This window comes from Leuresthes tenuis, unplaced genomic scaffold (assembly GCF_036924035.1).
Source record: "Leuresthes tenuis unplaced genomic scaffold, fLeuTen1.0.hap1 SCAF_20, whole genome shotgun sequence".
Lineage (NCBI taxonomy): Eukaryota > Metazoa > Chordata > Actinopteri > Atheriniformes > Atherinopsidae > Leuresthes > Leuresthes tenuis.
Genome location: NW_027325374.1, coordinates 5,459,921 through 5,487,376, shown reverse-complemented (window position 1 = coordinate 5,487,376; position 27,456 = coordinate 5,459,921). Strand labels below are relative to the sequence as shown.

General features: G+C 39.4%; 2 protein-coding genes across 5 annotated transcripts; one reads left to right on the top strand and one right to left on the bottom strand.

The window, feature by feature from the left end:
- Positions 1-2,060: 2,060 nt before the first annotated feature.
- ndel1a (nudE neurodevelopment protein 1-like 1a) lies at positions 2,061-20,900 on the bottom strand. Of its 4 annotated transcripts, none has more exons than XM_072373679.1 (10): positions 20,724-20,900; positions 19,097-19,194; positions 12,843-12,996; positions 9,316-9,464; positions 8,859-8,995; positions 8,513-8,686; positions 7,284-7,378; positions 7,046-7,191; positions 6,892-6,926; positions 2,998-3,088 (listed from the first exon to the last, which is right to left on the bottom strand). In XM_072373679.1, exons 2-10 carry the CDS (start codon positions 19,180-19,182, stop codon positions 3,081-3,083), a joined length of 984 nt encoding a protein of 327 aa, XP_072229780.1. In that variant the 5' UTR covers positions 19,183-19,194; positions 20,724-20,900; the 3' UTR covers positions 2,998-3,080. The 4 variants fall into 4 exon arrangements, with proteins under 4 accessions (XP_072229777.1, XP_072229778.1, XP_072229780.1 ...); XM_072373678.1 differs by having other exon boundaries at positions 2,998-3,091; positions 20,724-20,898; XM_072373676.1 differs by lacking the exon at positions 6,892-6,926 and having other exon boundaries at positions 2,061-3,091; positions 20,724-20,898.
- tex47 (testis expressed 47) lies at positions 20,712-27,333 on the top strand. The gene is made up of 9 exons (XM_072373981.1): positions 20,712-20,841; positions 22,142-22,200; positions 22,897-22,969; positions 24,450-24,553; positions 24,653-24,717; positions 25,906-25,981; positions 26,108-26,245; positions 26,352-26,499; positions 26,623-27,333. The coding sequence occupies exons 1-9, from the start codon at positions 20,712-20,714 to the stop codon at positions 26,658-26,660; spliced, it is 831 nt and encodes a 276-aa protein (XP_072230082.1). The 3' UTR covers positions 26,661-27,333.
- The last annotated feature ends 123 nt before the right edge of the window (positions 27,334-27,456 follow it).

The following is a 27,456-nucleotide window of genomic DNA, read 5'->3' as shown; positions in this document are numbered from 1 at the left end:
CCTGCAGCCGAGCCGAACGTGATGCTTAGCAGCACTACAAATATATCTACACCGGGTGACACCGGGTGCAAAGGGAAGTGAGTCTGGTCACAGAACGGCTGTTGAATACCTTCTCTTGGGCCTGCTGTCTGTAATCATTAAAGCAATCGTCGCACATTTGTGTTCAATAAATCCAAGTGAGGACATCTGAGCTGGAAACATCTGCTGTGTGAAAAGCCAAATAGTTTGTACTCACATTAATGCAATGTACACGTTTAAGGTAAAGATTATTTAATCTGTTGATGAGGGAATTTTAAAATCATGCACTTACATGTTTGTCCACCAGGGGGCAGGATTGACAACAACCTGAGGGACTGTCAGTGCAAGTTGAACCGCTGATCAATAAATAACGTGTCCTTCATTTTTTTGTTGACTTTTCAAGTGCACACTGTAGAGTTATAGATTTTCATGTGTTTAAAGTAGGCAGATAAATCTAATCCTGAACCAGAGTCATTAAGCCTGCCTTCTTTTCTCACAGTAAATGAAGCAGAGCAGATCTTTTAACTCAGTCTGTGGTGTTTGATGTGAGTGACTGTTGTTTGAGCCAATGACTGCCTGATACAGCAGCAATAGTGGAAGAAGTACAACTGCATGTAAAATCCTTCTTTATAAAGCTTAAGTGTATTAAAGACTCTGAAATATTGGAACGCGATGCTGTAATTTGTCATGAATGGGTTTTACTTGTCATATGCATGTATTATCTAACTTTTGGTATGTTTTAAGATGAAAAGAAACTTAATCTGAAGTGTGAAAGCTGTTGCTTTATTTTAGTGAAGTACAGGGTAAATATATAGTAGCACTTAATAGAAATATTTAAAAGTAAAAGTGCTTCAAACTAGTGTATCCACTGCAAAGAAAAAAATATCTTTGTTTTTTATTGAAAAGAATCCGTCCACCACTTATCCAAGGTCAGGTCCTGGAGGCAACAGGTTCAGGAGAAAAACCCAGACAGCCCCCTCCCCAGCGAGACTCTCCTGCTCCTCCTGAGGGATCACAAGATGTCTACAGGCTGGAAGGAATATACAATCCCTTCAGTGAGCTTTGGGTCTGTCCCGGGGCGTCCTCCCACTTAGAACTGCCTGGAAAACCTTCAAAGGAAAGTGAGCTGGGGGATCTGAATCAGATGCTGGAAACACCTCAGCTGACTTCCTTTGATGTGGAGGAGCATCGACTCTCCTCCGAGCTCCGTCTACCTCTAATCTTATCTCTAAGGGTGAGCCCAGCCAACATCCGCTTGTTTCCACGACCTCGTTCTTTGGGTCACTACCCAGATCTGTGACCAAAGGTGAGGGTTGGAACAAAGATGGATCGATAAACTGAAAGCTTTACCTTTCAGAGCAGCATCCTCATTACTGCTGACGAAGCCCCATTTCTTCTGTCCATCTGTCGTGAACAAGAGCCCAAGATACTTAAACTCCTTTGCTTGAGGCAAGGACTCATCTCGAGATCCTGTCCATAAACAACCCAAACAGCATCAGAGATGGTGGAGTCCAACATGCACCGTAGAGAAGCTCGACTTTGTGCCAAGAATGAGGACACAGCTCCGAATAGCTCAGGCTGTTGTAATCCTAAAATCTTCTTTTTCTCGGTCCTTATTCTTCATTTCTAAACTGGAAAAAAGAAGTTCAATGACCTTTATTAAATCTTGTAGGATGAAAAGATATAATGTGTAATATAACATAACAGCACTAATAACAAGGTCCAGACAAGTTAAATCTATTCCAGAAAGGACATAACTGTAAAGGTGGCTGACAGAAAACTGAAATGATTAATCATTTGAAGTCATTCTTAAATTAAAACTCCAAAATGTTGTTTATGATTGTAGAACGTTGACAGTCCCAAACTTTTTATGGATAAACAAGGAAAAAGCAGCAAATATTCATGTTTGAAAAGCCAAAGAATTGAGTTTCTTCTTAAAATGACTCAATTTCCAGCTAATTTTAGCAACAACAGTCACAATATTTGCAGGTATTACACATTACATAAAGAAATAAATGAAATAATGCAAAAGTAATGGAGTACATATTTTATTGATACATGCTATAAAGAAATCTATAATAAATTAAAACCACAAACAGGTGATATTGCACTCGAACGAAAATGCGGGAAAAAAGGAAAGTTCATATGAAGTCAAAACACTTCACTTTAAGAACTTGAAATGAGTTATAAATGGAAAGGAAAGCTGCTTAAAAGAGTTCAGCTACAGAATATAAAGAATGCTGGTTAACAGGTCTGAACACTGCGACCGCACCACCTCACCGGCTGGGTGTTAATGACGATCAATATGACCAATACTGTACACGTCGTGTCACATAGTTCAGGAGTGAATTGTGCATTAGACTCACCACAAAGACGCGTTTTTACACAAGTTTATAACCACCTGGAAGTTTAAATTTAGTGAAGAGTCACAAGTCAAAAGCTTAACACCAGAGATAATGTTTCAAACATCTGTCCGTGATGCGCTCATATTTGGACATTTTTAGGACATCAAGGTTTCACGGAGACACGGGTCATGTGATTAAAAATGATTCAGGTCATCTGCACGTGTGCAAACCCATTAAATCTGCCTCATTCAGCGAGGATTGTGAGCAGTTAACTGATGTTATTGCTGGATAAATTTGTAGGAAAAGCGTCCTTCCTTTTAAAAAAGGCATGATTTCTTCATTTTTCATCAAAATTTCCATCTAATTGCATAATAGTTCCCTTTCTGATGATGTGGTGCACTCAGACAGCACAACAGGAAACACAACTAGAGAGTGCTTTAAAGTCTTTGTACGAGCAAACAGCAGATACAGACACGCATAATATCACACATGGAGCCGTCATTACAGTGGATACGAAGCACAAGTGTCGAGTCAGACAGCGTTAGACAACAAGGAGGGGACACAGGAGACGGTACATTTACACTATCGGCCTTTGTGTTCCCTCTGTGCGCCTCTGTTGCTTCGGTTTTCAGGGTCACACGGTGAGGGGAACTAAACCGGGAGAGGAGGCGGCAGGAGCGGCGGTGATGACCGTTCGGGTACCAGATTCCAGCCCGTTCACGGTCCTGCTGCAACAAAACCAAACACAGTCACATTAAAACAGAAATTATAAGCACACATGGACCATGAAAGAACCCCATCACCAGCGACTGATCACAAGCAAGGATACAGTCTGTAATTTACAATAAAAGGAAAAGTTTTCATCTCCAAATCTTTTCGTCTCTAGTGTCTTCATAGTTAAAAAGAGTTTTAGTGAACAGCTTTTCAGAAAACCCTGAGGTTTTAGAGGGCTGCTTTAAAAAAAGGATTAAATGAAGCTGAACCTCAACAGGCATGGAAGCAGTTCACTGCAGGTCAGGAAAGTAAAATACGACTCGATCAAATAAAAAATAAATCTGCAGGAATCTTCAAAAGCTCGGAATATACTTGTTTTTTATTATGTGCTGACACTGTTTATGTGTTTATAAGTACTACACATAAGGAGGCTGGAATATGCAGGTGATGTCTTTGATTTAAGGACCTTAAATACCATCCTGAGTCCTGCAGCTCTCGCTTACCCTAACCATTATTTTCTTCATGTCCATTTTGTCCATGTCCATCAATTGGAGCCTTTTGCATGAGGTTAAAAAGCTAGTTTATTTTCGATCTGAGTGTTTGTGTCAGCCCTGCGTTTGTGCCTCACACGCAGCGCATTACTCCACCTGCTGTAACATATTCCTGCCACATGGGGGCAGCCTCAAATATGAGGAGCAACTCTTACTTAAATTACTGTTTTTCTAACTCTTTGTGATGAAATCTGTCACTCCCTTCAAGCTCAAGGCAACTTTACGTATTGGCATCTTTATGGGATCAGGGTACTTTTTTTAAGAGCGGGTAGGTGACCTGGAACAGAGCAGGCACCCACGAGAAGTGATTGGATGGTCCATCCATCAGTGGTGAGCAAACCAAAAAGACAAATAAAATAAAAAAAGACAAATAAATAAACAAGTTGTGAGATGAACATCTATATCAATCAAGAGAAGCTTTCAGATTTGTTCCTGGCTCTTCTTTTAGTGAAGAATGGATGGAACTGCATGAGCTTCAGCAACAGCCTCTTGATATATATCAATTTGAATTAGTTATATTTCAAATTGTATTAATATTATGGCATATATGTTGTGTCTTTTGTTCTTTGTAAAACCTTCCTGAAGCTGTCTGTATGCACTGTGGAAAGCTGTAGTTTAGGACCAGCCAAGATTCACTCTTAGTAGCTGCTGCCAAAAAATGCTTAACTTGATCTGACAGGGGACCAGTTTGGTTTTTGAGGACAAATCTCCCAGAAGCAAACCAACACAGACTGGTTGTAATGCACCTATTCTTGTATGCTGTCATGGATTTAGTGCACATCCAGTTGTTGGGAAAGATTTTAGGTTTTGATCCTACTTTTATGCTTGTTTTTCTTTTCTTTTTAACAGAACCTGGTGGTCAATGACCCTTTTGACCGAGGTGAATCTTCACATTTATGAAGCGGGTCAAAGCTTATTCTTGGATTTCTGTGGTTCTTCTTAAGCTAAGACACCACAACAAAGGTTTACCCTTACAATCTGTTAAAAAGTATATATGTATACTGTCAGTTATATCTGCTAAACAGCAACATGCTGTATAATTCATATTGATAGATTTTTGTATCTAAAATTTTTAAAAGCAACTTAAGCTGTTAGATCAGTTTTGTTAAATTAAATCTGATCGTCCTCTCTGAAATGCAGACTGACAGAGGTTCATGTTTTCACTCACTGCAGTTGTCCTCAGCCACACTGACGCTGCCACCACAGCACAAAGCCGTGACCTGAGCTCTGCAGGCTCAGTTTGTCCTCATTATCAACCTGCCTCCGTCTCAATCACAGAGGACAGGACAGCTGGACGACAAACTCGAGGAGCAATACACGGACTTCCTTCCCAGTTCCTCCATTAAAGCTACATTTTTAGCAACACAGCCTGACTGGTTCAGCTGGTTTGTTTTGTGGGTCATAGATGGGTGAGTTATGATCAGCATCTCTGGTGTGGTTTGGGTGTGACTCATGTCTCTGGAAGACACCACACAAAGAAAAATTAAGGATGAGCCTTGGTAGCCTTTACTGAAGTGTAAATAAAAGCAAAATGTCAACATAAATCCCAAATAATCTGACCTAGCATTCAACGTACAGCTCAGGACATACAGGCTCAGTTATAAATACAGATCAGATGTCGCTGATGTGAACCACTGTTGCTATAAATAACAACTCCCTGCACTCAAGGACATGGACAACGCCCTTGTGGTGTAAGCAGAGTCGGTCTCTTTAGTTTCATTGTCTCCTTAACTCTGCCTGAACCCACAATCAGCACAAAACAATAACTGCTGTCAACACAGCTGCACCAGACAGTAAGATGAAAAAGACGGTTAAAGATAGCCAAACTCAACAACTTTATCATTCCAACAAGAACTATGTGTATCCGAAGCGTGATATATCTTTTCAGCTCTGTGCAACTTGTTTTCATTTTTATGTAATAAGACACAATTGTTGATTCTGACACAGTCCCACATACACCAACCTGCCACCTTTAAGTACTCACTAAACACACAGCTTGTGCATTAATCTGCCTATGAAGGAAGCCTGCTGGCAAGTGTATCTTTTACTTTACATTTGATAGTCACAGTATCCTGTGGTTGAGTGATAGAGTGATCTCTTTTTATTTAAACTATATATCTACAGGTTTTTTCAGTGAAAACAAACTCCACGTGTCACTTAATGGCTTAGATGTACAGCATCACTATACTTTAGCCTCATCAAAAGTCCAGGTCAGACTGAACAATGCTCAGACTCTACAGGCCTCGGTAAGCATGGTGATTTGGGCTTGTTCTGCAGCCACAGGACCTGGGCACCTTGTAGTCATTGAGTCCACCATGAACTCCTCTGGATACCAAAGTATAGTCAAACGTGAGGCCATCTGTCCAGCAGCTAATACTTGGCTGAAACTGGGTCATCAACAGGATCCCAAACACAGCAATAAAAATTATTTCCTGGTACATAAAACCCTTGAAGTGATAAGTTTGTTCCAGAGATCGAGAATGAAATGCTGGCCCCACCCTGAAGGTTAACAGGGTTGGTTTCAGCCTATTTAAATCGTAATATATCTTCTATAATACTAAATAAACCCGATACAGACAGCAAATCCTGGGAAATAATTCATTCTATGTTTCTCACAAATCATCATTCAACATATTTACCATAAGGAAACTGTAAGGAAACCCAACTAATGAGCTTTCACATCTTGCTCTCCTCCTGACTTTAATATTTTCATTATATTTGCTCTATAGCAGGAAAGTGTTGGTAAAAACATGTCTCGCTATCATCATAATCTCCATTTCCTCCTCCAGTGGGAAAAAAACATCCAGTTACAAGAAAGCTGTAAATTAAATTACAGGAAGAGTGTGAGTGTGATGAAAACCAGCATGAAAATGTAGCTGTTATTACTGGGGTGGACCTGGAAAATTCACCTAGTTTTCCCAAATAAAACCAGTCCTAAGGAGGATTTATCCTTAACTTGCCTGAGGATTTGATTCCTTTACGTGGCTGCTGACAATAAAGCCTCGACTTCATTGCCGAGACACAAAAAGAGACAGTAAAATCGGAGGTTGTTAATACATTAAAGGTTAGATCTACGGCTAAAACTCCTTAAGACAAGGATCTACTAGGTTCCAGCACCATGACACCCCCGCCACCAATGATCAGCTTATTATGTAGCCCAAAGTTATGGTTATTTCTACGAGGTACAAGAAGAGGCATTTTAAAAATCTGAAGCAGCTTGCATGCACCCCGACACACTCCACAGGCAAAGGAGCTGCGATTACCCAGAATTAACGCCGGGAACGTGACCACCTCAGTCCTGCTGGGACAAAATGCACACGTCTCAGTTTTTCAACCTTTTCAGTCACCACAAAGTTTATGTGCACCTATAACGGTAACCAGGCTGTGACATCACTGGTGTGTCAAGGTTGCACTCACGCTTTGTCAAAATATGACGTATGGAGCGCCTGCGTGTAGCTGGCTGTGTTTGCATTCAGCACGTTGCTGTTGTCCAGAGCATACGCCTTCCTGGCTTTCTGGTCCTTGGCGAAGTTCCTGCAGGCAGCGAGCTTTGACTCCAGAGCCTGTGAGGAGACAAGAGACACACGAGATGATGAGGGAAGACGGCGACAAATGGGAGACATAACAGCTGGAACAGAAAGAAGGAATAACTCACCCCAACCTTCCGGAGTAAATCACTGACGATGTTTAGGGCTGATATTCTGGCGGAGGGCGTCAGCGGCGAGTTGCTGCCATAGCCGTTAGATAGCACTGATGGTAAAAGGTAAAAATAAAGATTTAGATTCAAGAAGAAGCCCCAGAATTTTTACTCACCAAATGTACCGACTCCTCTGAGTCATTACGTTTCTGTTCTAGAAAATCTGAGACGATGCAGCTGGACAGTTTGTATAAAACATATTTATGCCTCAAACCAGGACTAAAACACTTCCAGTACAGCACAAAAGTTAAATAAAGAGTGTTTCTGGTCACAGCATGTCATTACAAATGCTATTAACTACACAGCAGCTTCTGCACTTTTTCCAACTTGTCGTGTTGTAAATTGTTTACGACAAGAATGAAACGGATGTTTTCCCTCATCTCAATGAGTCATGACAACACATTTTTAAAGGGTCTTACAAATCTATTAGAAATCATGAATAAAACCTTGTTGAAGAAAGTTTCCAGATTATCAATTCGAAGTTTCCACAACAGACGAATTAATAAATATTATTTCAGAAAGCACGAAACTATGAAAACTGAAAATTCAGTTTTTTTAAGTTAAAAAAAATGTTGAAGTTCTGTTTTTTTGTTGCATTATTGTATAAATGTTGTTGTTTTTGACACATTCGACATCAAAAGCTTTGGTTCCAGTGTCAGATATCTGCACAGATTCAATACTTCTACATGGCAGCATTAAAAATGTTGTTTTAGTCTGATTTATCTGTCTGTTAGGTCACCAGGTAAGCAATCAGTGAAAGGAGAGCACTTACTATGGGTGATTCATTCAGAAACTGAACATAAACTGCTCTGCAACACCTTCGGTACAAAGAAAACTTTCATTTCAGGCTCAACAGTCCTCGCTAAGCTACTAATCTTGGTTTGTGTGCAGCCCTGAGGGCCACCACAAAAATCTATTTAAATCCTTTGATTCTTAAACTTCCACTAAGATGTCTTTATCAAATGGAAACCACACCTTAGCAAAGGATGATTGGATATTTTCTCCTTCTAAAGAGAACCTTTTACTTCCTTAAAGGAGCAACAGAGGATGGAGCCAATATGCAGCTTGTTCATCACAGGTAGAAATTAAAATAAAGACACCAGAGAGCACAACATTTCTAATTAAGAACAGCTCACATTTGCTTGTCTGAGTCTGCGAGATAAGCTGACAAGACGAGCCGCTGCTACCTGTCGGGTTGGTGAAGGCGTTGTCCAGACCTTTGCTCAGCGGGGTCGCAGGGAGAGAGAGGGATGCCTGCACAGCGGAGTCCATCTTCACATTGTCCTGTGTGGGAGAGCTTGGAGCAGACATCCTGGTTACGTCTGTCTGCCTCTCACGCACAGCCAGCTCCTGCCGCAAGTCTTAGGAATAAACGAATTAAAGGAATAAATACAGAGATCGGCTGAGGACACAATTTCAAGCAAAAATCTGTGGGAAAGCATCGCAGCTGGTCGAAGAGAAAGTGCTATTTGTTAATAAGTTAGAGCTGTGACTGACAGCGTGGTTCATTAGTGGAATTTAGTCAATAATCACCTCTGGCTTCATCCTTTAATCTCTGCACGGAAACCAGAAGCGACTCCTTTTCATCCAGTTCGCTCTCCAGGAAGGCATTCCTCTCTATGGCCTGGTTCAGACGCTGCTCGAAGTTCTCAAGAGACACGATGGTGGCTCTGAGGAAACCACATTACATTCATTCTGTTAAAGCATCATCAAAAGGCAAGAACTACATGCTAACTAATTATCATTCCAGTGCTTTTCCTCTGCTTGATAACAGATCAATATTTCAGGCCTGTGCAATCGCAGCATTGATCTAAATCCAGCTAAAGCCAGCAGTCAAAGGAATTTACACAAAAAAATGCCTCTTTGGTAAATGCTCATATAAACTGAATGTGATATCACAAAGTTGCAGTTGTGATGTGGCTGAAAAGCATCTTTATATCTTAACACAGAATACTCACTTAATGTGACATTAAGAGTAAAGTGGACACACCTTTTGGCTCTCTCCAAGTCATCGTTGGACTGTTCGAGCTCTCTGACGTATTTGTGGAGCTGCTCCTTGATGCTGCGGGTTTGGCCGAGGTCGTCCTCCAACATGGAGATCTGCTTGTAGCTCTGAGAGTACTGCTGCTCCAGCTTCTCCTGACCAGGAGGAACAGAAAAACATTGCTCTACATTTCATGGCATGCATTCAACCAGTAAACACTGTGGGAATGAGGGCAACACATCAGAGAATAATCTAACAGCTTCCGACCCACACCGCCATCCATTTTTCAGCACTTCCGTCATTTTGCTTCTCCATTAAGGCAGCGGATGTAAAATGTGACCCATATATCCACAAGGGAGACAATAAGCTCAATAAAAAACACAAGTCTGTCTGCGTGTCTGACCTATATCTGCTGTTGAATTGATGCCCGGTCGAACTGAAATCAGCAACACAAAAGACCAACAACCTTCTGTTTCTGCTCCATGCCTCATTCACACATACTATTAATAGCACAGAGAAAAATCAAACAGTGAAGCCATATTTTAAGCTGCGCTTTCTGCAGCAGACGCAAGGCGCAAACCACGGAGATACAATTCTGATGTTCTTTCTAAAAAAGCTGACATGCTGAATTGTTCTTACTTCATGTGCTCTTTAAAGTTACTTCATTACTAAAGTGTGTACAGTGATGTCATATTTTGATGAAGGTTTCTTTATTATTAGTGTTTTAAAAATGTCAATCCCCTCTCTCCTCCAGCTTGCTGGATATTTAGGCTTTGACAGAACCCCTTTGAGTCATATTTAAGTTGACAAGTAGCTCTTACGTTTAATTTTTCCCAATGTGAAGGGCAGCAATTGTCAGAAAAGATTGTTTTCAAACGTTTTCTGCCACTGATGTCAGTGTCATGGCACCCAGAAAATACAGAAGCTCGTTAAGGGTTAGGATTAATGTAAGAGGTGTTCTATCTAACGTGTGCCCCAAATAGTTCAGTTGCCTATACCTAAATAGTGTGTGAAAATGACAAATTCATAAGAAAAGTAACATTTCTGTATAACCCAAGATATTCAAATGTGCCACCTCATGAGCCCAGAGAGCATCTTTGAATGAATAAATTTTAAAAAAGCAACCATTGCTGCTGGTAAAAACAGGTTCCTGATGAGGGTTTTCAACTATTGGAAAACATTGATCCAATCAATATTTCTGTGGATTTACAGAAGGGATAAAAAATTTTACAATTCAACTTGTGGTCTTTCTATTTTTAACCTTTTATGACCTTTTGAGCTTGACAACCAAATAAATCAAAAGGGATATTTTGCTTCTGAGTAGCAGAAAGTTCAGTTTCTTGCTTTAAACACATCTGAACTAATTATGATATTGTTGAATCTTAGAGTTGGCAGCACACTGTAGTCTATGGATTTATTGTGCCACAGTTCTCAGTTTTCCTCATGCTTCTGTTCTTCCACCTTGTCCTTTGTATTCACATATTTTGTATTTCTGTTTTTTGTGAAGCTGAAAGTCCCCATGAACTGATTTAAGTTCTCACCTAATCAGTAGATTTCCTGTACCTGTGGTTAGCTGGATGACTCATTCATTATTTAAGCTCTGAAGTTCCCTTTGTTCTCTCTGTCATCACTGTTTTATTAAGTGTCAAACTTCATGTCAAGTCTGGTTTTTTCTCTGTTCAGATGAGTATTTGGGATTTCCTGGTTTATAGCCGGCCTGACTCGGCAACACGTTTTGATTCCTTTTGATGTCAAATCTGAGAGAGAATCAATCTTTTTCAGTGGCTGCTCCAAATCTGTGCAACAGTTTACCCTTCCATATACGCACTGCTCAGATCAGACAGACACTTAAGTCGATGCTAAAGTTTTTATCGTCTCTATCTTCTTTTACTTGTATTTATTGTTGTTTTATTATTTCATTACCTTGTGCTCAGCTGTAAACCTTTGTTGCTTTTAAATGTGCTGAACAAATAAACTTGTCCTTGATTCCAGTAAGAAATAAAGTTCTGTCTGCTCCTCAACTTCCTGCATCCTCCTGTGAGGTGCATTTGGGTCCTCACCTTCCTTCCACGACACAAAACGTTGACATATCTCTTACAAAACGTTGGAAAGTTTAAACGCATTGAAACGATGGATTTATTGTAGATTTCAGCTTATTAATAATGTCGAGTTTTCAATCGTGTTTTGTGGAATGTTGATGTCATAACCACATATGAGCTCGTTGAAAACGATGTTTTGAACTGGAAACCAAATCCTTGTTGGTGCTCATTAGGATGCATCAATATGTGATGAGTTAAATAAATAAATTCGATGTGATTTAAAGGTTTAAAAATTCTTTAATGCTGCCGTAAATAAAAGTCAGTCAGCTTTGCTATGCTATGAAGAACAGCAGCAACATGTTTCCATAAAGCCAGCAGAACGCTGTTTATCTAAAAACTACATTTATTGCTTTGTCTCCACCAAGCAAAGCCACTCCATGTGAGGGGTCCACTCGTCTGGAAAAATAAAACCTGTCAGACACCTCGGCACAAACATCTCATCTCTGTCGGTGGCTCAGGTCACCCGGACAGAAAATGTGCCATTTGCCTTTTGGTAATTATGGAGCGAGAATGAGAATGAGACCGAGTCTAATGAATTATTAATGAGAGGCGTATATATGTCAGCTGCACCAGGATACAACCAGAACAGTACGGAGCAGGTGGTGAGATTAGGAGGCGGTGGAGGCTCAGTCAGATTTCCATTTGCACTTGGATTTTTTAATTATTCCATCCCAAGGAATACACTCCATACTGAGGCCAGTGAACCTCATTTCAACTGCCTCAGTTAGAAACAGGCCCAAGAAAAAAGACAACGTCGCTCTCCCAGACAGCAGCTAATAAACCTTTACTCTGATTTGAATTCAGCATGACCTTTTGCATGTAATCACAAAGGCAAAGCAGTTGCTGCAGAGTAACTTCACTTCTGCCAGTCCAAAGAGACTGGAAGCATGATGTAGGATGGCTACATAAAGACACACTGTATTTGCTTAGCATGACCCTGTTTTGCTAACACAATAGACATTAACATAATGCCGACCTCGTCATAAATGCACATTAACAGAGAAAGAGTCACATTCACAGCTAAGATCATTTAGAAAAAAAGAAAAAAAGATTTACATATATTCATTGTTGAGGGAGGAAATGCTGCAGCCAGAGTTCTGGTGAGAACTAACAGGAGAAATCATATTTCTCTAGTTTTATTGGCTCCCTGTTAAATTCAGAATAGATTTTAAAATTCTGCTCCTCACATATAAAAAGCTCCTAATGACCAAGCTTCATCATATCCTAAAGATCTCAGAGTTGGATCATCACCTAACAGAGCACTTCGCTATACTAACCTGTAACCTATAACATTGCTTTAGTTTTCAATAGTTCTTATCAGGATAATGTTGTTATTGTGTAGAATTAAAAATGTGACACAGTAAAACCTCTGGAGACAGAGCAAGATGATAAGAACCTTTTCTTTTCTTTGTGTTTACACCAAACTGCTGTTACCTTTAACGTTCCAACGTCATTCTTGAGTCTTTGATTCTCAGAGTGAAGGTCTTTGATGCGATGCTCAGCCTGGCCCAGCTGAGCTTCCAGCTCAGCCTCCAGCTCCCTGCTCCCCTCCTGAAACTCCTGCAACTCCTCCTGAGCCTCCTCGCAGCTGCAGGCAGATAGAAGAGAAGTCATTAGGCAACAAGTCAGGATGGAAAGAAGTCAACATGCAAGCCTGGGAGACATGGCATGTAGTTGGATTAATCATCTCTGAAGCCATTTTACTTTTTTATTTCATCTTGTCTGGGCACAGGAGCTCTGACCTAGATTCAATTCTCTACAGTCAATGACATTTTGAGTCACCTAGTCTGCAAAGTGGGTGGTTTGACACACATTCTTCTTATAATTATGGTATGATTGCTACCTTTTGTGTGGGAGACCAGGGTTCAAATCCCCTGCACAAAAGGTACTGCCTCCAGTAGGGATCCTTAGGTAAGACCCCCTTACTCTACATGCCTACCTGTAAGTCGCTTTGGATAAAAGCATCTGCCAATTGCATAAACATAAACAATCTATGAACAAAGATTTTTTTCAGGCTGACCATCACTTTAACATTTGGAAAATTAACCTAATTAAACTGACCCAAATTAACATGTACCAAACCAATTATCACCAAGAGGGTTGTAAACTGAGGAGTTCTGCGTGAAATGGGCTTAAACTGAAACACAACCGCACCAGATATAAAAAAATGTGTGATGATGGTGAGATGTTTAGTCGTGAACATAAACTGGTGTTTCACTGTCAATTTGGGCAGATTTAGTCCTCTTTTTAACCACCTAAGATACGTTTACCATATTACTGTGTCCCAAAATGAATGATTATTGAGGTAATTCATTCAGTTGTAGTTTTCAAGACAGAAGTGCGAAGCAAAGGAGTTTTTTAAAAGCTTTTTTCTCCATTAGTTCACACAACATAGAGCTACAGTTTACAAGCTGCACACTGTCAATTGAAACATTTCAGTACATTTTATTGGGAGCAGTTATACAGACTGATGTAAACATAGAGATATTCTTATTGTTGTTATTTGTACACATGCTTAGCGACACCTAAGGCCAATTCAAGTCCCTTGCTTTTCAGATTAATCTGTATAACATAGTGTTTAATTCTCAGTACTGTTACTGAGTAGCTATGAGCTGAATAAATATAGTTATTAATACAACAGAGTGGGTTCCAGACCTGCAAGTGTAATGCTTTGCCCGTCCAACTACGAAGCAGAACTGGAAGGAGAGCAAGTTCTCTTTCGCTTAGCTTTTCTCTTAGCTTAGAGGGCTAAACACTATATTCTTGAGAGAGATCATGGGATTGATTCTCCCTAAAGGTATGTTTTCTATTAGAAATGCTGAATGGATGTAACCCTTAAAAAGATGTGATGTGAAGCGCTTGTAAGCTGAAATCTTGCAGTTTGCTGATCACTGCTTTTGAAATTAGCATAAAAATTAGGTCAAAATACTAAACTGGACTACATTTGTGCCCTGACTTTTAGCATTTAAAACCAGAGAATGAAATGTTAGGGGTAACCACTGTTCACTATGTCTCATTTGTTTTTAAAGGTTTTTGTAAGAAGAAATGTGAAATCTTTGCCATCTTTAGACCTGAATGTGTATGAAATGTCCCATAGTTCATCTCACATTTGACCTTGAATTAAAGGAACTAATAAAACATGGACGAAGGCTCACAGTCAATGTTTCTGGCTCACGTGAACTTTCAGAGCATCTAGTGAAATTTACCGAGGAATAAATCTCTGCCATAACATTCAAAACATATCATGGGCCATGTGATCACCACTCAGTGCTGATTATGTCTGCTCAAATGATTGTAGACAGACCCACAGACGGCCGCACACACAGACTCAGCTGTCTAAAAATGGCATCATGTGAGCTGAAGTGCAGGAAGTGGCACAGAGCCAGAAAATCCATTTGTGCTCAGGCCAGGCTTTGAACGGGTCTCACTTTGAAAAAGTCGGCTCACAAATTTGCACACCGGTAGGTCATCTTCATAGCTGTTACCCTGCATTCAAAACACTCCAGTCAATACAACTGGAAAATGCTAGAATCTCACTGATGTTCCTGCTTATTTACCACGAGATGAGCATGTGACTGAAGGGGTGAATGTGGCATGTAGTGTAAAAGCACTTGAGTGGTCTGCTAGATAAGAAAAGCGCATACAAGTACTGTCCATCTATTATTCTACATACTTTTAAAGCCCAACGTTGAACAAGTACTTTTAATGCATAACAATAGTACAGTAGTCAAAGTATGGACATAAAAAAGGAGAAAAAACAACATTAACAAGATTGGACTCAAACATGAGCTCTTTAGAAGGAAACCTGCAGTCTTTCCTCCCTCTTATAATTTGACCTCCTTACATGCTTTGTCTGTCTAAGGAGCACTATAGCATTACGCTCTATTGTTGCTGTTTACCTGCGTGGGACACAAAGTGACCTTGTGCATTGAAAACAGATAATGAAGCAGAATGTAAATACGAATGTGCTTTCAGAATAGCCTATTTTTGTGCTGATAGTATGTAAAGGAAAGAAAAATCCTGCTAAAATGGCATCTTTACATTTATTCTAAACCCACATATTCTATTGGCAAATAGCAGCTAGAAAAACTACCAACAGACACATAGTTGACCTTTCTCTTCTTTTGAATTGACAAAAGTAACTTATCAGTGCACAGTTATGCATTCATCTGAAAGGGCAGCATTGGCATTTATTTGGAGTCGTGTATCGACCTGGACACTATTTCAGCTTTGCTAAATATCAGGATTTTTAGCTACTAATGCTCTAACGTCATTACTGGGTGGCTGCTAACCTAATTTAGTCAAATATTTAGTGCTTAACAAGTAGCATACAAAGAAAAACCCAAAGAAAAACCATGAACTCACTGGTGTCGACAATTGAGGCAAAAAGTGAGGCTTCCATTTTCCTTCAGTTTCTCTTTACAAACACACCATTTACATGAAAAACAGTAATCAAGCATCTGGCCCAGGTATGACAGAAGCTGTTTGGAAGGTACTGTTGTTGGTATTTTACAGCTCGTCACTCACAGAAAAATGATTATTAAATGTTGATGACTCATCCTGCACCATGGGGGTATATAATAACCTTCTGTTCAATGAAAAATCTTCTTAAATTTTAATTTTGTGAAGAGTTGATGTGGAATAGCAATCAGACAATATTAAGCTTTTTCTGAGCTCAACATGAACTAAGAAACATGCAAACATGCAATATTTCCACTTCCACGACAAAGGGAATAGATTTAATCTTCTCATAAAGATGATCTAATCTGATCAAAGCCATCAAACTATGTTCGTGACAGTTTTTTCAACTACTGTTTTTGAGGTTACGAACAATTTAAAAGCCAACATTATGTAACAAAAGGTCCCACTCGATCTGGTTTATTATAACAATATAGAAAAAAACGTATATCAGATTTACCACAAACACTATGCTGCCTCTGTTCTGAAGGAAGTTCATCGTCTCTAGAGATTCTTACATAACTGGGCGGAGGCCTGAGCTTCCTTTTGCATCAGGTGTTTAGAGCTAAACAAAGTATTATCACATAATCAAGTTACGTGTTACAGGATAAGATTTCAGCTAACTTTGGTTCACAACTGACAGTGAGAACCATTATGTAACAAAGATGTGAGGACAAAGAGCAGGCAAGCCTTTTATGCTTGATGCGACACATGAGCTGTCACTTTGGGGGAGAAGAGAGAAGCTTTCACTGCTTGTCTCACAGGAGAGCGTCACCAGATATGCCAACACTGCTTTTTAATTGAAAACAGGAATGGGTGTCAGGACTCACAAGACAGCAGATGAAGCATTCCTACAGTGAGTCGTCACAGCCACAGAGACAAAGAACCAAGAACCTGTAAAGCTGTTATCAGATCTTGTTGTTCAAATGTACTAAAAGGTGCTTTGATTCAGAAATATAAAACTGCTGCTTTCTGTTAGGGAAAGAAGCGTTGGGAAAAAATCAACTGAGTTAATAAGGAAAGGAAAGTGAAGCCTATCATAGCATTAGATTTGCTTCCTTATTAAATCAAAAGATAAAGTTTAAACAATAGACCTGTGGTTTGCAATTGTTAAAGAGAATTTTTCGGATGGGAAGAGCTGGAGCCGACAGTATGTTGCACCTACGACTGCAGAGGAATCTCAGTCCAAGGGGTTTAACTTTCCAAGCAAGTTTTTGTCCCAGAAATCCCACAAAGATTTCAGGATAAGAAGAAGTAACTTCACTAAAGTAAAAGTAAAGAAGTGTTCGGAGTGTCATGTAATGAAAGAATCAGAAAACATTCATAGTTATTTCTATCTTACCATGAAGGTGGGTTATAGTATTCTTATAAAATGTGCGCTTTTTACAACTGATCATCTCATTACAATGCACTGTTTTGCAGGAGAAACTTTGGTTCTATATTCATGTGGATGTTGCATTGACGAGAGCCTCCCACCTGTACATTATTGTGGACTAATCACTCCCACTCTGCAGCATCACCACACCTTAAAACCTGCTCAATAATGACTCGAAGAGAATGACAAAGAGCTCAAAACTCCAGTCTGATCCCACCCCTCAACCCACAGAACTGAAAGGATCTACCGCTAACATCCTGATAAAATGAGACACCGCTGAAGTTCACGTTCCCATGTCCTGACTGGTCAGTGATGTTGTGGTTGAAGAGGTTTTAATGTTATGACTGATCAGTGTAATCGTAGTAATCTGTACACACTGCCCTGCATGTGCCAGATGTTTCCCTGTTCCAACACACCTGATTCAAAGGGCTGCCTCATCAGCTTGTCATCAAGTTCTGCAAAAGCCTGTGAATGACCCATTAACTTGAGCCAGGTGTGTTGAAGCAGAGAAACATCTGGCACATGCAGGGTAGGGGGTTGATCCCAAAAGTTCAGATGAGTTTGACATGAAAAGCTTACACATTAAAGGGGAACTCCGGTATTTTTAAACCTAGACCTTATTTCTGGCATAAAATATGTTTTTCTACGGCGGGCGTCGATGACGTCATCCCAGTAGAGAGTGTGTAGAAATCCCTCTATAAGCCCCCCGATAGCCGCCAATAACAACAACACAGCAGCTATGAGCTATCAGAGCTATAGTACATGTTCGTTCATTCATTCGTCTTAAAGTATTGGTGAAATAAAGACAGATAATGCCTTATTTAGAGGCTGCATCGTCCAAGCCCCGTTCGCTCCGTAATATCGATCTCGAGGAATCTAAATATCTTCCGAAGGATGCCCACTCTCACCAAACTGTTCTCGGTGAGTAGATGAACGTATTTCATGCCAGAAATAAGGTCCAGGTTTAAAAATACCGGAGTTTCCCTTTAAACTAGTAAAACAGCTTCTTCATGGAGCTGCTCTGTTCCCAGGGGCAATGTTACAATGAAACAAGGGAGGGGACATACTATTGTCTAAATATCATTGTACTGCAAACTGTAGTCTTGTAAATTAATTCTAAGGGGACTCAATCACAGACTGAGAGCACACAAAACTATGTGACAGTATAGGGTTTGAGGATAAAAACACGGCAAGATCTAAACATTGTCTCCAAATGCGTCACATAAATAGTGCTTCAACTGTAAATGCAGTTTTGAATGAGAATACCCTTCAAAGTTTTAAAGAATAACTGGATACTATGTGTGTAGTTCCTGTCTGTCTCAATGTAAAGCTATTATTTATTGGGGAAAAGAGCTGATGAATTTGACATTTAAGCTTCCCGCTCACAAAAAAAGTCTCTAAAGCTGATTTTTTAAAAACATTTTCCAGTAGAATTAAATCATACAAAGGTTTTGGAGTTCAAGTTTTCTCTATGGTAAACAAGAGATGAGCCAAATTTGGTCAAATTCAATCACAATTTTGGTTAAAAAAATTAGGGACTCAAGGTTGAAAGTTCCCTGTTGTGAAACATTGAAGATTTAAGGCAAAAACACAACAGAAGATGTAAAAATAGAATTACATGCGTAGCCCCTTTGCCACAAAAAGCCCATCATAGTAGGAAAAACATAGTCCCATAAACCTAATGTGAGGAAAGCTTCGTAGCAGCCAGAAATATACGAGTAATTCTTCATCTGGTGGGACATTATCATATCTGTTGGATTTTTTAAAACAATCAGTAAAAATTTGGAACGAGAACAGACTTAAGTTTTAATTCAACTGATCAAGGAAGCATCCACACTGTGTGTCAGCTACATACCCTTTCTTGTATTTGAGAGAAAGCGCCTTCCAAAAGTCAATTTCCTCGTCCTTTGAGGAGAACTTCGGTGTCAAATCCATTTCCATGGCAATAAAAATCTACAGGAGGGAAATAAGAAACAGAAATGATTACATCAGGACAAAAACAATGTTAGACGGGAGTCAAGTTTATTAGTGAGTGATTGATTTCTAATATTTTCAAGTGCATAATAAAAGAAGAAAACCTTTTACTGGTAATAGACCGCTCTGATAACAGACATCTCTCTAAGCCAATAAAATGGCATCAACCTTCAAGAGATGCAGGATAAAGTGAGAACTGGACTCAAATGAATGACTTAAATCACAGCTGGGTATAAATCATCAAGAACGCTCCCTATAGACTCCTGCACGCCCCAATGAGGGAGCTACACAGCATAGCATCAAACTCTTTGTGTTTTTCTAGTGTGAAGTCTCGGGAACAGCTGCTCTTACAGACAAAACAAAAGTCTCAGTTTGATTAATGACTTTACATACCAAGAAATATGCCCAAGTCTGACCTAAATACAAGCCCACTGGCATTACAACACTGTACATGTGTAAGAATGCAGCACTAGCTATTTTTCAAAACATTAATCATCCCACATGCTCGAGTTGAACCACAGAAAAAAAGGAATAACAAGGGGCCTAATTCATCACACAAGACTTTTTATGAGCAGGAGCAGGTTGTACAATAGGCTACAGATGCTCAGATCCAGCAACTCAACTCTTAACATTCGGTACACAGATTGTTGAACAATACTTTTTGTTTTCATGGGTATTGTTATTAAAAGAGTGTTTGAGCTTCATGCTAAAGTAGTAAACCCAACATGAAGGCTTAAATCAATTAATACCATCACTGAACTAAGATGAAAGTTAAAGTTCCAGGGCGAACACATGATCAAGTAAAATAACCATGATCGATATTGCTGGGGAGGAAAAAAGGGGCAAAATTACATGTTTCATCCACCAAAAACAGGCAAAATACCAAATGTACCCAACAAACCACTCAATTAGAAATGTTAATAACCTGCTGTCCTGCACATCTAACCTCCCAGAGTCTGGAGGGGAATTTAAATTACAGCTGAGAAAAGAGAGAAACAGAAGCCATTTGGACATTATCACACTGTGGAAATAAATGCTTCCTAAATTAATTAGATTATTTACTAAATAAATGATATGCATAATAGGTGAGTTAACACATACAGTAGGTTTGGATTAAGGAGATCAGAGGAGATCACAAGACTACACTGTATATTTTTCCCCATTTAATTGAACTGATAATCCTGTTAAGCACTGATCTTATAGGAAATAAATTATATAAATAACCATTTCTTGGAGGAAGCTTACCAACAAAAACAAAAAAAATCTAAGAATACGACATAAACACCCTCAATTTTGAATTTGGATTCAATTTGGATCAAAATTCAGACATAAAACAAGAACAAAATTAGCGAGTGAAAACACAGATGATGCTGAGTTCAGCTGTCAAAACTGGGTGTGCAAACAAGCCGAGACGCTCAGCCAGTGGCCACACATGCTGTTTCCAGCGTTTTATTCCGATTGATTTTACACCCAAAATAAAGGACAGTAATCATAAAATGCAGCTGTACCTGATCATCGCCTCCAACAGTGAGGTTTATCAGTCCATCGTGCTCGATCTCTGGTCAGAGCTGCTGAGGCCGACCGTCCTCTGCTGTCTGATGATCTCCGCTCGGCTGCGCTCGGCAGGTATTTAAAGGGAAATACACCCTGAATCTGAAAATGTACTGAGCAGCTGAATCTTAAAATTGACGCATTATAAGTGGAGTAATGTTGGAGCAGCAAGACACCGGGTAAGAAAATATTTCTATTGGCAAAGATATAACGGTATGTGTGATTTAAAAAAGAAAAAAAGAAAAATATATAGTTAGTGTTGGTGATGCGGCTGAAAAAAGAGAGAGGTGACCAAATCAAACACTCAATATCAAGCAGAAGGAAATATTCCGCCATGACTGTAGATAATTCGGATATAGTGGCAATAACACAGCATAGTGAGCAAAATAAAACAAAAAAAGTCTTCTTTAGGGTGGATTTCCTTCAACTTGTTGTTTCTCGTGGGTTTCATTGCTGCGCACTTTCTGCGCAAAAAAGTTAAATTAGCACCATCTGCCGGCAAACAACGAGAGCAGGGTGTGTTTGACTGGTGTGTTAAACTCTTCTTCTTATTAAAAATAACGATAATAACAACAATAATATTAATCATATGTTTTAATGACCTGCTTTACTGAGAAGCAGATGTTGACAAACGTTATCCAGTAACAAACTGGATCCAATATAGATGGGAAATACCACCACTACAACTACAACTATTTATAATAATGATAATAATACTAAAATCAAAATGTATGCTAAGGGACAACACATAATAAATACAAAGAAGAAAGTGAAGCTTTTATGTATTGTCTGTTTTGATTTCTTAAAGTGATGAGATATGGTTTAGAGTGATTAATGACGACTGATGATTATTTGTATTTGGAAATACGGAACTTTGTTAAAAGAAAGCTCCGATTTTGTCACTATAGTTTGCTGAAATCAAGGCACAAAGTAAAATCAAGGTGAGTGTTGTCAATAAAAAAATAAGTAAGATCCTTTAATAATCATATACAGTGGTCACAATGCTACAACATACAACTTGTCTCTGGAGGCATATTACAGACAGAAAAGTCCAATAAATGTGTATATCGAGTCAAAATGATAAGATAACAAAAATACAAGGTCACTGGAAATAAAAAATATGTAAAGATATATTAGTATGAATCCCTTCATATATTTAAGCAAAACTAATACGATTTAATCCAGTTTTAACGTGGCAAATTCTGCGAGTTTTTCTTCTCACCCAACGGCTACGTGATGACGCAAAACGCACGACGATGGGACGTGTTGCCACGGTAACGGACAGTGAGCGGAGACGCTCATCCCAGTACAGTTATGAGTACTCCGCAGGAAATCGGAAGTTTTTCGTTAAATCTCTCGCAAATTACGGCGTCAGAGCAGGAAAGGGAAGACAGAACAACGCTGTATGACGTGGTTTACGGCAAAATGAGAGAGGTTTGTGCTAAAACTTAGCTTAGCTAAGCCAACTGATCAACTGAATACACGATAAAGCCACGAGCCCCCACCAGAGCAGACATCATGACAGTGTATTGAACACAACATTGTGCACGGAAATTAGTACGTTACTCAGCAGGTACAGGGCTTTGGCGGTGAACCTTCTGCTAATGGGTGTTTAAAAGAAGCTCATACATTTAATCAATCATAATCAATTGAGGCATTAAACATTTTTCATTGAGCTCAGCCAATGCTAACTTGTCACGGAGAAAGATCAAGTGTCTATTATTGTAATTTTAGAGAAAAATACAAATCTCCTCCTCTTATTCCAGTTCTGTACATGAAATACAAGCTTTTCTCTGCATGGGTCCAGAGCAAAAGCACGAGGAAGTTACTGGGACTAGTTTATTTCACCATTTGACCGCGCAGAGGAGGAAAAAGATGGGGGGATGCGGTTTGTATTCACTTAAAGAGTGATTGAAAGTTTCATTCAAGAAAAATGTTTGTGTTCCTGATTAATGCACAATTTCTGCCTAGTTTCAAGCAATGATGCAAAATGTGAAGAACAAGTATGCAAAATAATTCATGATAGAAAATAGCCTTATATTTTACATGTGTTATATTTATCCCACTTTTGTGTATATATTATACCAACCTGCATGACCAGGCTCAGACTCTTCTCCTTTGTGTCCACAGAACATCGTGCTACAGCGGCTGATAGTGATTGCTCAGCTCCCCCACGATCTTACTGACAGAAGAGAACTGGGAGGTCAGCCAGCAATTACCTTAGAGCTACAAATACTCAGATTTAATCAGATTTTATACTAATTTAACTCAGATTTCTTCCATATGGGAGCTGAAAAAGGATGAAATTCATGTTAATGTAACAAAAGCTATTCTGAGTGTTTCTACAGTTTTTACACCTCATGTTAATGGCTCAGCAGGTCTTTTCTGAAGGAATTCTTTGACAAATATCAGAACAAAAAGCCCACAATAAAAGGCTGGACTGAGCCACTCTTCATTTCTTCATATTCTCTTTCTTATAATCTTTTAAAGTGGACTTAAGCAACATTTCTCCAGGTTTTGAAAGTTTTTCCTTGGACATTCGCTGCTTTTTCACTCATTTTCAGAGGAATGTGTTTTTCTTTTTGTTAAGCCTCTTAACTATGAATCATTCAAGCATAAAAAAGGCTCCTAACTCAAGGGATGAACCATAGTTATGTCTTAACATAACAGACAACTTAGCAAAGAACCAATTTCAAAAATGTTATCTTTGTTACCAGAAGCCTGTACAAACACACATCATTTGTTCCCATTTCTTTAGTTTCATATATGAAAAACAGCAAAGATAACACAGTTTGACAGACAGAAAATAGAATTTCTGCAGCAACAAGGTGATTCCCAAAGAGCTATTAGCTGAAAACTTGGCATATCTCAGCATGGTGTGCAGTTTGTCCTTAAAACATTTGAGCAAACTGGACAAGTGGAAGACAAAAGAAGAAGTGTCAGGCCTAAAAAACTATCTACAGCAGATGAACAGTATCTGAAAGTGATGTCCTTAAGAAAGAGGAAAAAATCCAGCAAAGACCTGACAGGACCTGAGAGATGCATCTGGACCTTCAGCTGATCCATCTACTGTTGGCCCAAGCCTCATCAGAAATGGTCTCCATGGAAGGGTGGCTGTCAAGAAGCCGTTCTTAAGGAAGGGAAACAGGGAGAAAAGGCTGAGCTATGCCAAATGACACAAGAAGTGGACTGAAAATCAGTGGCAACAGGTCTTATGGAGGGATGAATCCTCCCCAGAGCCCAGACCTCAACATTATTGAAGCAGTGTGGGATCATCTGACAGAGAACGGAACAAAAGGCAGCCCACACCCAAAGAAGAGCTTTGGGATGTCCTTCAAGAAGCCTGGATAACTATTCCTGAAGACTCCTTAAAGAAATGACAGAAAGCTTGTCTCAGAGGGTTCAGGCTGTGTTGGAGAATAAAGGAGCTCAGACCAGATGTTGACTTTAAAGCTCCTTAGAACTGTACAAACTCTGTTTTTGCTTCATATACATTTATATTTGCACATGTTTCAGTCAAATGTTGCATCAATTTTCTGTTTGTCAGGCAAAATATAAAGAAATGAGAGATCCCTCAAGATTTTTACACAGCGCTGGATGTGTTAATGATGGTATCTGGCTTTCGTGTTAAAGGTGGCCTTCAACAAACTAAAATGACTGTTGTGTTCTTTGTTTCCACACAGCTCATTATGAAAATCTCAACTTTCAGTTAAGTAAACGGCACATATGGGATCACATAACGGGCCTGCTGTTGATTTATCCAACCTGTCTGCTGCATGTCATTGAGGTAATTTTCCTGCAGATAAACATTTATAGAAACTGATGATTAAAGTCTGTGCTGTCACATTTATACTTAAAGTTATATATTTTATATTTTTTCTTGCAGTCATCCAGCGAAATTCTGATTTCTGTTTTGAAAGATCTCAAAGTCAAGCAGCAGCAGCCAGACAGGTATTCATCCTTTCTTTTATAAGAGATAAATGCCGTATATCACACACTGAGGAGCAGTGATTCACGCAACACTGCAAGTTTGTGCTTTTCTGCTGAATAGTTGCTTTATGTTGTTCAGATTCAGTAAACACTTGTGATAATTTGTGTTTACTGTGTAGTTTTCTAGCTTTTCCCCTCCCTTTTCATTCCGTTGATCATACACAGGGACCAAGCAGTTTCTATTAATCGAGCTCCACACCAGTGTCTGTTACTGGCGGTCAAGAAGTCTAAAAGAGTTTAGTCACACTGAAAGCTCTGTATGTAGGTACGACATTGCTTTGAGCTAAACTCTAATAATAGCAGGCAAACAGCAACATGATGTGCTGATACAACCACAATTTGCAAATTATTTCAACCTTATATTTAATTCAAATTAGTATGTTTAATGTGTACAAAGTTAAAATGGAAATATAGCTATATCTTTTAGTTAGAATTTGATGCCAGAAGCACATTTTAAAAAAGGTTGGTGCAGTACAGAAGCAACAAAAGACTGTCCAAGAGAAACTTAGACTTTAAGGAGTAAAGATGGGAAAGAATAAGGTTTCACAACCTATGACTGTAAAGAGTTTGTGAATTGCCTCGTGTCAGGGGATGTAATATAAAAAGAAATCATTACACAACTGGTTATTTGGTCAGCAACCAACGTACTGGACAACCTCTTTATAACCAGATAATAACCAGATGACGGCAATAGATTCAATTTCAGGGAAATAGAGAGAGTTCACACAATTCAGACTGAGGCAGTTCTGAATTACCAGCAAACCTCTCAGGCCTTGGGGTAATTCATCAAAGCCACAAACATCCACCTCGCTAGGTTTTTAGAGAAAAAAGTCACAGGATTATCAAAATTTAATATCTATCCGGTAGTCAGACCTGGACCAGAGGGGTGGGACAGCTGACCAGCACTGCTTTCCCTGCAGCTTCACTGCTCTCAGGTCTACAATAGAGCTGCGTAAACGAGTCTTTAAATGCCTTCAGTTTGCAGCTGCAGCTTTAAAGGTTTTATTACAGCTCCACATTTCAAACGATATTGTTGCTGCTCTTCCAGGTCAAAGGCTGACTAACTGTTAATCTTTGCTTCTAAAAGTAAATCCGTGTAATATTATACTGTGTGAGAGCCGTAACAAATGTTTTCATATGTGTTTTTAGTGCCTCGCTGGAAGCTAAGATTGTCTTCACGGCACATAACCTTCAAACCAGGCTGTTCCAGCAGTGGAGCTGGAAGGTTTGTCGTTTGTCTTCATTTTTAAGTAATTTATTCAGGTTTATATTACATTTCCACCTGTCTGAATGTATTCCTTATGAATTACGAACTGTTTTGCATAAGGATTTGTTGACGGTGCGACTACAGGTGCTGAATGCAGATCAGGTTGCTGGCAACGATGCAGTGAAAGGACACGAGGAAGACGATGACGCCACAGAGTCTCTAATTTGCACTGTGCTGTCAGCACTACAAAATCTGAGCGAACACCTGGACATTTCTAAGAAGGTCAGTTGTCTATTTTTGGATCATTTTACCAGATCATTTCTGATATATTAACCATAAAACAATCACGTAAATAAGATTTGCTCTGATGGCACGATTGTGTTGTAAGATTCCTCCTGGATCAGTGCTGGATGAGACTCCGGAGCTGATCGTTCCTCAGAGTATTCTGGAGAAGCTTTTGGGTCGAATTGAACTTAACAGTCCACAACAGTACCTACAGATGTACAACTCCCCCTTAAACATTAGCATTGACATTGGTAAGATGCACCTTCACGTCAGTCTGAGAATCACAAAACAGTCAGTGAATCAGGCAGTTAACAGTAAAGATAAGCAGGTTGCACAGGGTCACATGATACTCTCTTTTTCTCATTGCTCAACAGGACAAGTTAATCTAAGATCCTTTCTCCCAACTGTTTGACTTTCTTGACAAAAAGTCAAAGGTAAGAGGTCATCGTGTGTGTTTCATCTACATCCTGGGAATCAAACTCAGTTAAACTGAACATAGACAAACTCATGGTTTTGATTTCATTTGTTCAGTTTTTGTCTCACTTTTCCTACGGAAAAGACAACATTTTGTTATGGGATCAGTGCCAGCTGACAGCAGTTTTCATAAAGGACGAGCTTGAGTGAGGTCTGTGCACAATTCAGACTCATTCTTTATAAATTTGTTCTTAAATATTTCTCTGGGCTCCACACTTCTGCCTCATTCATTAGTCTGCGATCTGTGAATATGCAAATTAGCCTAGCTTCTCCTTACCGACTTTCATCTGAGGTGGTCTTTAAGAAAGGTCCTAACAATAGTCAGCATCTGATTCATGATGAGTTCTTTTGCTGCAGAATTGCTCAGACATGCTGTCCTTGTCAACTGCCTGTTGCACTAATTACAAAGGTAAAAGTGCCTCTAATTCCCTCAACAGGACACAAGACTGCAGAGCACATCAACGTTATGTGTATCAGTGGGAGGCTTCTCTATAACCTTTCTGTGTTGTTTAGTAATGGGGAACAAGAAATTGGGATTTTTACATGCTGTTGGTCCTATTCAAGTGTTTCTTTATGCCTAAACTAGCAGAGTCAAAACAACAAATGATAAACTCTACTGCATGTTCAATATTTTTACCTGTCTGTGTACATTTTGAGCTCATTTGTGTAACGCATCATTGCTGTTTGTTCCACAAACTAATTCTGTTCACCTCCACCGTGTCCAACGACTTCAG